Consider the following 10,475-nt stretch of genomic DNA (forward strand, 5'->3'; position numbering starts at 1 on the left):
AGACCTCTACCAAATGGATTGCTAACAAACAACTGTGGCGTATCCATTATGTGTTTGTTTGGTAACATTTTAAGAGGTTAACGAGTATGGATGAAATGCTAACAATTGTCATACTAGCATGTACCCAGATGGCATCATTAACTGTAGTTTTTGTTTGTTCGTCCTTCTGGATTGTTAGTTAGTAGGCTATATCCTGGTTCCTGGAAGAATATGAACCAACATTTAATGTCAGTTTGGTACATGGTGCTGATATCACGACCGAGATGGGTACAATTCTAAGGTGCTAATATTTGGTATGCTAACATATAGAGAGAAAGGCACATAAAAAAGTACCAAAAAAAGTGCCATAGCCGTTTGACAGTTTTCATTTCTAGGAGTCAATTACTATTTCAAGAGGCTAATGAGACTGGAGGAAATGCTAAAATGCTAACGTGATATTACTAACATAGACGCAGGTAGGAAACGACCTTACGTTTGTTCGTCCATCTGATTCAATACTTAGTAGACTACTTCCTGGTGTTCAAAGAAAGACAGAGAGCGGGTGCTGTTATGATTCGGGGAGATAAAGGAAATGCCATGAAAGCTGAAACAGAAATAGCAGAAATCATTTGATACTAACTGTATCTGTTTGATTGATTTGATTTAGTCTGTCAAAACGTCTGTTGTGAACAAGGTCACTTTGACAACAAAGCTAATGGTAGTCTGAGACTTTTGGACAGTCCTGCGCATCATCACAAGCAGATCAGATTCAAAGCTACCAATAGAAGATTTAATTTAAATCTCTCTCAGTCATCCAGTGAAAGCCGAATGCATATCCTCCTCTCTGACAGCTATGACCCCCTCCCTCCTGCAAAGTCCACACTCTTTATCTCCGCCTGGCACAAACAGTTTAATAATCGCGGGAGTGTGAAATTGAGGTTTCCGCTGCTTTGCCGCCACTTTGGACAGTTGTCTCCATGCCGTCACTCGTTGACATAATACAAGGCAGGGATAAGGCGCAAATGAGCTTGGCCACTCCTCTACTCAGGGCAGCACGTGGGCTCCATAATTAGAGTGGGGGTGATGTCACCAAAGAGCTCCGACCCCCCTCTTGCTCTATTATCCATGTGCAGCTGAGAAAAAAAAATATCACTCGGGGTCTTATCCTGCTTAATTGCATGGAAGGAATTATTGCAATTTTGGGGGATTATCGGCAGAGTGGTTATCCTCTCACAGCGAAAAGAGTCAAATGAAGAGTCTCACCTGTTCAATTGGCAGACTATTGTGACTTGGCGGTCTCAGTGGCTTGTTCTATCCCCGGTTTTGAATAGACACCATCGCAGCGTTCATTAATCAGAGCATATTTATTTTGTTCATTTCACATTGCATCGCTTGTGGAAATCACTGGAGTTTTTGAATTGAAACATCTGGAGGCGCTAATACCTCACCGATCCCCTTCTCTTAGGACCTCAGTATGACTCTTCATGATTTTATTTATTTTTTTGCTTTCTCCACATTGCAGTGTGATCTTACTCATTGCGGTAGATTTTCGTGATCAGAACATCTGTCTGGGAAAAGCTCATTTGACAAAAGGTCTTTCAAAGGTTTTCCATCTTTCAGATAAAATAAAAGGGGGAATTCGCTATGAAAAAAAATACTGTTAAACTGCCTGTGACAAACTGGTTTCCTGGGTGTACCCTGCCTCGCCTCCAAAGGCAGCTGGGCTTCAGCTCACTTAAGAGAGAAAATGGACGGAATGTTAGAACAACAGTCGAGGCCTAGAATCTGTGACAGACAGCATCGAGTTGAAACACACTGAAAACCAGAACACAATCTGCTTACAAAAAAACCCCCATGTAAAATACATTTAAATAGTCCCAGATTCAAACTATCACCATAATAAGACCTGAATTTACATAGAGTCGATTTCCAATGGAAGATTTTTACTTTTCTGTCACACAATATCGAAGGGTTAACCTCTGTAAAAGAAAACTAAAATAAAGAAAAAACTAGCCACCCTTTATTTCGGAACGACACTGTCAGCGAGTGGAACCGCAGGAACGAGCTAACTTGATATTTCTGGCTGCTTCGTCATCTACACTCTAACATTACCATGATTGAGAAACAAGAAAAATGAAACATTTTTAGCATAGGACAAATTTTATCACAAAAGGTTTGTTTATCAGCTCTGGTTAGTTGCAATGTGTCACGTACACATTTGAAAGTCTACAATGTTATTTTAAAGTTGTTGTTTACCAGGACACCGAATCACACTCTGTATAATAACTTGCTCTTCTTCTTCTGTCCCATCTTCTCTGAGCTTAGCTAACCATTTCGTTTGATCTCTTATCATAGCGAAACCTGTTATCACCGGCCATAAACGAAGTGAAAATAAAAACGAGGGGGAAAACGCCATGCTTTACTGCAAGTCGGTCGGGTATCCGCATCCCACCTGGACGTGGCGTAAAATGGAAGGGACCTCCTCCACTGTAAGATATTTACCTTCACATTGTAAGGTAAACTTGAACGTGATGTATTTTTGACATGAATGAAGCACTTTGAACCCTTTCAGGACATCGACAATTCCACCGGACGCTTCTTCATCACAAGCCGGGACAACTACACGGAGCTGAACATCATAAACCTCGATATCGACACAGATCCCGGGAAGTACGAGTGCAATGCATCCAATGCCATCGGGACAACTGCCGAAATCACTATTCTACGGGTGCGAAGCCATCTTGCGCCACTTTGGCCGTTCCTCGGTGTGCTCGCGGAAATTATCATCCTCGTCGTCATCATCGTCGTGTATGAGAAACGCAAGAGGCCGGATGACATTATCGATGGTAAGAGACACCATTTCTGACTGGGGTATAACTTGCGATCTGATACGTTGAAATAACCACTGAGCAATTATTCGATGTGGGCAATCGATCTACGACACATCACACTGTCCATGAAGAGCTCTTTTCCTAAATGAGATAAAATCCAAATTGAAAAATGACTCATCTTGCCATGTCAGTCATGTAACTTTTGGTGAACATGTTCTGAGCCAATTCATTGATTGCACAGGTTCAAATTCAGGTTGGTCACGTTTGGAAGAGAACTCTTCATATGTGACTAGTGGAAAATATGAAAGGTCTTCATTCGCAGCTATCGAAAAAACTTTTTAGGAAAACGCATGACCATTTTGCATAATAATAGGATGATGAAACGCTGTCATGTCCAATTGTTTTTTTCGCAATGTAAAAACACACACAAGTGGCAGTCATTAGATTTAGCATCAGACTGGAATTGTGTACTATAAGTCCATCTGTTATCTGTCACCATTGAACATGATGCATTTGAAGTTGCTTACATAGACGTGCGCTTTAGAGAGCATGCATGGTTTTTTTCTCAGCTTTGAATGATAGCATGAACAAGTTTGACAAATTTTATGATGTTATTAATGCTTCGGAGAATTGGGCCTTTGCTGACTTAGACTGGAGAGAAAATGCTCAATTTTTTACCCTGCTGAAGTATGTGTTGTGACTTTCGTCAAGACGTAATGTGTCGAACGGGAACTGGAAGTATTGCCTCACGTAATACCCATGCGAGACACATGCAATGAGAGGTGCATGAGAGGTGAACCAACCTTTTGAAGAACTGTTGTTCCTTTTTGAGTGACAGCCATGGTAACAATGATGTTAATAATGTATATATATCAACTCAGATGTGCAACTGAATTGGTGACTATTTTTCCCTTCCCCTTTCGAAACGGCACCATAATCTAAATGGGTGGTAAGTGAGAGATTCTGCATGGTCCTAGAGATGTCTTTTTGTTTTTCAGTTGTTTATAACAAGCCTACTGTCCATTGCCCCAAAAAACTCCAAGTGTGAATTTGGCTCCGTCTCAGTGTTTGTTAATGTTTGATCTACCGCCGGAGATTCAATATTCGTCAAACGATATACAGTAATATTAGGTTATGCGAGTGCTCCGGCTTTGCATGCCTCCCCTTGCAATAATTTTTAAAGCCTTCTGTGTTGCTGCATCTCACAAACTGGTTTTGAGTGTGGGCGGACGCGCTGCAAACAGGCAGGTAAACAACGCCTGCAAACACAACTTTGTATTAACACATCCCTGCAGCAAAACACTTCAGGAAGCCATCTTAACGGGCTGAGACTGAACATTATTTCTTATTCAGCTAAATTTAAAAAAAAAATACTAAGAGAAAAAAAATATAGAGAACTGACTTGAAATTCAAATAACGTTTCTGCATATATTTCAACCACAATGCGCCTTTAAAAACAGCCGTACGCTTCCGGTGGAGCTCAAATCCTGAGGAGGACGTGACCACTTGAAAAGTCTCTAAACCCCAAAGGCAGCCGCGAGTCAACAAAGGTTATGCCTAACCTTTACCAATGTGACTTTATCCTCTTCAATAATTCAACATACCATCACAGCCCCATTCCACTAAAACACAACTGCGACAGGCCCTGCTGTCATTATGGATCACAGCAGGCTAACCAAACACGCTAATACAGCCCAAACAAAGCCTCGGGGTACATCATGCTTTTGTTTGCTTTAAAGCAAACAAAGAAGATTTACTCTGGCTAACGTGGAAGGAATATGAAACAGTTTTATTTCAGCTACACTTGAAGGCGCTCCTCTTAACATTTCATCAGCTGTAAATTGACAAAAGGAGAGTGATAACACATCACTGCAAAGGTATTTATATCAGTTTGAGTTCAAGTGGGGTAGCGAGCAAACTTAGCATAAAAGGATTGGTCACAACTGTGCATGCAAGTGTTTGGGGGGGGGGGGGGACTACAGTGGAACCTCTAGAGTTGAAAGACCTACAATAAGTAATTCCACAATAATTTAGGGGGAAAATTCACACGTGCCGAAAGATTTACTCTGCTTCTGTTTTGCTTTTTCTTGAGATTTATTTTCAAGGCTCAAAATAAGTGGACCCGCATCGCAGTTTGTGAGCCAATATTAGCATTTTTTGCAGATTAAAGAGCAAAACTGAGAATCAACCACCAAGATGTCACAAAAGCTTCGGTGGGCTGGATGCACGTGTGTCGCTCATGTCACCTACCACGGGTCGTCGGTGGTTGAGGCAAGCTCAGTGCTAGCTCCGCCACACCAGGTCGCTAGCAATGACCTTTAGCCACTAGTCCGGCTAAACACATTGCGGAGTCAGTAATCACCGCCGAATAAGCTACATTTCTGACAACTATTATTCTCACGAAGCGATGACGAGGAAAGATGGTGAAGCCACATTAAATGCCACAGATAGGGCAAGCTTTGTAAGTGGGCGCCTCTCTGAATCGGAAAACACTCTAAAATCTCGAATACTTGGCCAATCATTCTAATATCAAATGAAGTCACTGATTAGCAAAACTGCTCCACAAAGACGTTTGTTTTGAGCCTTGATGTATTTATTTTTTGCAATTCCATTGCTTTCAAAAGAAAGTCACCTGAAGAGGAATAGACATTGGAAATCATGCTGTGGCTACACCACATAGCCCTCAGCATGTTGTTCTTTTACTGTTTTACAGTGGTTAACTTTTACACGTGTGGCACAAAATGTGAAAGCAGGAAATTTGATCAACACAACAGCTTTAGAATTGTACCCTTTTGCGTTTTGCGTGGTGTTTGTTAATGTTACTAAAAATTGCATGCACAATAATTAGTTTGACCTTCGAACAGAAAACACCTCCATTATTTCCCATCCGAAAAAAAATGGAGGTTAACCACAGATTGTGTCCAGCCTGAGAGGTTCCACAGTATTAGACTGGATAATGCGACATATGTATCCTGTAAGGAATTGGGAAATGGATTTAGTTTGATTAATGCACATTATGGGGAGTTTTGTGGTGGAAACGTAATGTATAGAAAAACGGGGTGGAAATTCTTCCAAATCTTTGAAGCAAAGAATTTCACCAGTATAAAACATGTTACAGCTTCTCTGTCTTTTCAATAACAGCTCATAATAGTCAACCGGAATCAATGTCTTGAAAATAATTGTGATTGATCTATGATCTATTTTTAAGTAATATTTTCTTCTCCGAAAATAACAATGTTGCAGTAAACAACCATCTTGAGAGAAACAGCAAAGCAACAATAAAACACTTTGGTCAAATAAAACATCGGCGCGCATCAGTGCATGCACAGCTCGAGTAAAGTGTGCGCATGGCCTCCAGTTGGTTTCATCCACCGGAAAAATGAAGCGATTAAGGTGGATTATATTTGCTATGTTTATGCCATTCAAATCAGCAGTGAGGACTCTCAGCTCACGAGGCACAGCCTCTCTAAAATCTCCTTTTGGCATCCCAGATTCCCGCCGGTTTTGGCCCCCTGTCTGCGAGCATTAGGACTCGCTGCATTTGAACACCTCCCATGCTCCACAGTCAAGGGCTCTGAGGCAGAGGCTCGCATTTATACCCTGTGTTTCAAATCTAGTTGCTTGGGATTTTTACTGTGTGATCGTTTCTTTTGCAAAACGAAACAACAACCCCCGCCAAAAAGTATCATTGGCAAAATCGCATGCATGGTGAACAAAAGCGATCGTCTTGTTACGACTGTCACACAGTAAAAATCTGCGATTTGTCATGTGCTTGCAGAGGCTGTATAGTAAACACAGCTTGTGTGGCGTATGCATAGGTGAGAAAACGTAGGCATATGCAGAAAGACGTCCCGCTGCAATTGATCGCAGCGCCATGATTCATGACTAACAACAATGACTGCTGTACTACTCCGCTTCATATTAACGCCATGGAATGCTGCTCTAACGCTGCCGATCTGCGACTTTGGAACTGCATGTGGCTGTTTACTTACCCGGTGACACGTTTGTATCTGTATGCCAAACGCCTCGTCCGGGGTACCATATGGAACGATATGCCTCGTTTCCACCAAGTTGTAAGGTTCGGTTCGGTACTTGAGATTTTGAAGAAATGTGCTCTTGTGTCTTACATAAATATACTAAATGAAGCGATTCGGTTTAAAATCTCCTTTCAGATTGGAGGAAATTGATGCGTGGACCTTCAGTAACTCAACTTTCCATCGTTGACACTTAGGACTCTATTTTGGCAGACAGTGCAGCTGCGCACAAGCGTAAAAACTGCCGCATATTGATTTTCATGCTGGTGCAAGACTTGTCACGCCTGGAAAGGAATTTGGCAGACCGCACTGCACCACGCTGGGGTGTTCTGGGGTTGCAAGGGCGTTTTATTTGAATCGCGCTCGCACACCTGATAATAGTGGCAGAGAGTCGTTCTAAACTTATGCCCGCTCAGACCGCATCTAACTTTTGTCTACAAATGCGATTTTGGACGATTTAATTGAAGTGCAGTTCGACCGATAAAACACTGCCTCAAGTGACTAACCGACACAAAAGAAAACACGGAATACCTTAAAAGGACCATTTTTGGTTATACATATAGCATTCCTATTCCATAGCTATTTATGGAAGAACTTGAGGAGGGATTTTGGTGATCAAGAAAATGTTTGGAGAGGGCAGAGTGGTTGGAGTGTGGGGACGGTGAAAGCGTTGCCCAAGGTGAAGCTGAACCCGAGAGTTATTGATATACGGAAGCGCAAATAGGAAGGAGATTGCTATATTCTTTTGTTGGGGTGTGGTCCACAGTCGTACGTGTTGTTAACAATGATTGATTGACAGAAAAACGCGGTCTACATTGATGTTACAATAGAATTAACAGAATGGGGAAAAAAACAAACAACACCTGAAGATTACCAAGACTCTTGTTTTCTAGTACACAGCATTGTACCACACCATTTGTTGTCTTTTTTTGAAATAATTGTTTTACTTGTGTGGCTAACACAGCTTTCACTATTTCACGCTGGAACCAAAAGCCTCAACTGTTTTATTGATTTAAATTGTACCCTTGGTGGAAACGTGGCTTGACACGAGAGTTCTATTTTCTAGGATGTTTCTCAATGAGATATTGAAATTACAGGACAATACAATAATGCACTGCTGATTGAAATAACGTATGAAAAAAAATCGGTGTGCTATTATGAATGAATTAAAAATCTGCCGTAAATGTGGACATTCTCACTGCGTCGTGCTGTAGGGAAATCATAAAACCACTATGATGCTGCTGGAAGCTCAAAAAAGATCCGTGTTATCGTGCCAAATCGGTCACAATGGCTCATTTGTGAAATGTTTTTTTTTGGGGGGGGGGTCTTTTCAAAACAATCATTGTGATATTGCTGGCTGTAATTAAAAGGCGGTTTCAAATGAGCCATCTGAAAGCCGACACTTATGCTCAGTCTGAAAATGAATAGCAACCCCAAGGGTTAAAATTTGATTTGTGGAAGCTTAAAGGGTCCATTGCAGAGTTATAGCATTCCACTACTTAAACATGATGTCACCGCCAGCCATTTTACCACGCTAATATAGTTGTGCAGCTTTACAGCCTTCCAAGAAGCCTCATTTTCAAATGTATCCTTTTAATTTGAAACAGTTTGTGCATAGAAGGCTGCTGACTTGAGAGCTCATCACGAGTGCACGGCTATGTCACACCAGCATCCAAAGCAATCTGTTCTCTCAGCAAACGGTCACGCTTGAATAATTCGGTGGCCTATATTGAGTAACTTTGGAGCATTTCTAAGTCTGTTTTTTCCTTCTTCTTCTTTTTTTTTAATGCCTCAGTGAAATAGTTACCTGCACAAAGTTGATGTGGTTGACTTTCTTCTATGACCTTTGTATTTTATGTTTGTTTTTCATTCCCTGTTCTCCCCGTCAGATGATGAGCCAGTTGGACCAATGTAAGTCAACACATTGACACACGTCGTATTTTCTTAAACAGTGGCCTTTCCTCAACTAGATGCCGGAACCCAATGAGCCTGCTCAGGTCATCCTGAAGAAAATAAACACTAGTAACTGTAATTGACAAGTGAGGTTAATATGCGGACAACTACTGAGCACACTTGATCACCAAAACTGCAACACCAAAAGTACTTAAATAGTTTCTTGGATGAATTAAAATGTGGAGTCTTACCACATCGAAACAAGTTCCTTATGCGGCCAGCCGGCCGGCCACATCCTGCCAGTTCATTTTAGTGGCTATTTTTCGAACCCGGAAGTAAGTCTCCGACTTCACTAAAACGCGGCCTCTCCCCTTTCATGAAGTCGTCCTAAAGCTGGTTGCATTGCGCACCACCCACCAAAGAGTACTTATCACCAGGCAGACTTGTGCGGCTTTTCCATTACTGCACTCTAAACAGACCCACACCACTCCGAGCTTATGGTCAATCATTTGGCCGCCCATCGATGTCAACAGCTCATTGTCGTTACTCTGTGGCGTCCGAAGTCGATCTACGGTTGCCTAAATCCGCCATCCCCGAAACGTCGGGCCGGGAAAGTAGAGACGCTCCACTTTGGCAAATGGAGACCTCCCTTTCAAGGGAATGGGACTCAGTGTGTGAAAAGAGCCAATTCTCCTCAACTCCGGTTCAAAAATGAAAGTGTCGGCTGCTCTGAGAAACTGGGAAAGCACGTGTTTAGTCTGCAGGGGCAGTATGGGGGTGGCTCCTCACTTTGTGATGTAGAAAAGTGAGGACCCAGTCTTTTTCTTTGATTGGGCAGAGCTGTTGCTTCAAGAAGAGTAATGAGCAGAAATACTTAGAGGTGGTTAAATGGAGGAAAACACCGCTTTAAGGGTGTTTTTGGTGAGGGATTAGCATTTTAGCATGGCCAAAAAAAAAAAACCCCAGTTGATTTAGCATGTTAAGGTCCCTTTAGATATTTGCTTACGTTAAGTTAAACACCACTTTCAATTAGACACCGCTGTCCCTCTGCTGCAAACGAAAACAGCAGCAGCACACAAAATCGCTCAGATGAATTTGTGTGTGTTCGAAACAAGTTCTCTCCGGAATATTAAACAGACGGCAACTTACATGATTCAATATTATCTGACGTAGTCATGCCGCAAAGTGGTATGCTAGGGGCTGCCCAATCTGTCTCATTTGTTGTCGGTACACTGCATTTATGCCGAGCAGTCCTTTGTGTACACATTATTTTGCTTTAAATGCCACTTTCCACATCAAGAAGAAAAAAATGAGTTTCATTCATCGACTTGATAGCTGACACGTAAACATTATACAATTAACGAATGCCCATTTGAACTCTGTGGCAAACCAAAACAGCTGCATTGAAAAATCATCTCTCAGCATGGAGCCTGACCACATTTTTTCTACAAGTTTCCTGCTAAGTAGCATGATTTAAACAGTTTTTTAAATGCCAAACATCCTTCCACTATCTCCAGTTGAATCAAAAAAACAAAAACATTGGCCATTGTTTCTGAAAACACACTCATTCATAATGTGATTAGACTTTTTTTTTCAAACCTTCGTGTTTTCTAAACCCTACCTACTTCTTTCCCAGGAAAACCAATTCTACGAACAACCACAAAGACAAAAACGTCCGTCACAGAACCACAAAATAAGCAATCGACTCATGTAAGACACTGACTGTTGGGAGTGATGC

The 10,475-nt window shown here is 41.7% G+C and overlaps 1 protein-coding gene across 1 annotated transcript in view; it reads left to right on the plus strand.

Annotated features, from left to right (window-relative positions):
* Positions 1–10,475, plus strand: part of nptnb (neuroplastin b) — a 33,012-nt gene that overhangs the window by 21,344 nt on the left and 1,193 nt on the right. Inside the window, exons 5-8 of the mRNA XM_086107387.1 lie at positions 2,335–2,468; positions 2,552–2,825; positions 8,734–8,755; positions 10,374–10,447. Coding sequence (XP_085963513.1) covers positions 2,335–2,468; positions 2,552–2,825; positions 8,734–8,755; positions 10,374–10,434 — 491 coding nt within the window. The 3' untranslated portion in view covers positions 10,435–10,447. The remainder of the gene's footprint in view (positions 1–2,334; positions 2,469–2,551; positions 2,826–8,733; positions 8,756–10,373; positions 10,448–10,475) is intronic.

This window comes from Hippocampus guttulatus, chromosome 3 (assembly GCF_054856545.1).
Source record: "Hippocampus guttulatus isolate MCC_2025c chromosome 3, RoL_Hgut_1.0, whole genome shotgun sequence".
Lineage (NCBI taxonomy): Eukaryota > Metazoa > Chordata > Actinopteri > Syngnathiformes > Syngnathidae > Hippocampus > Hippocampus guttulatus.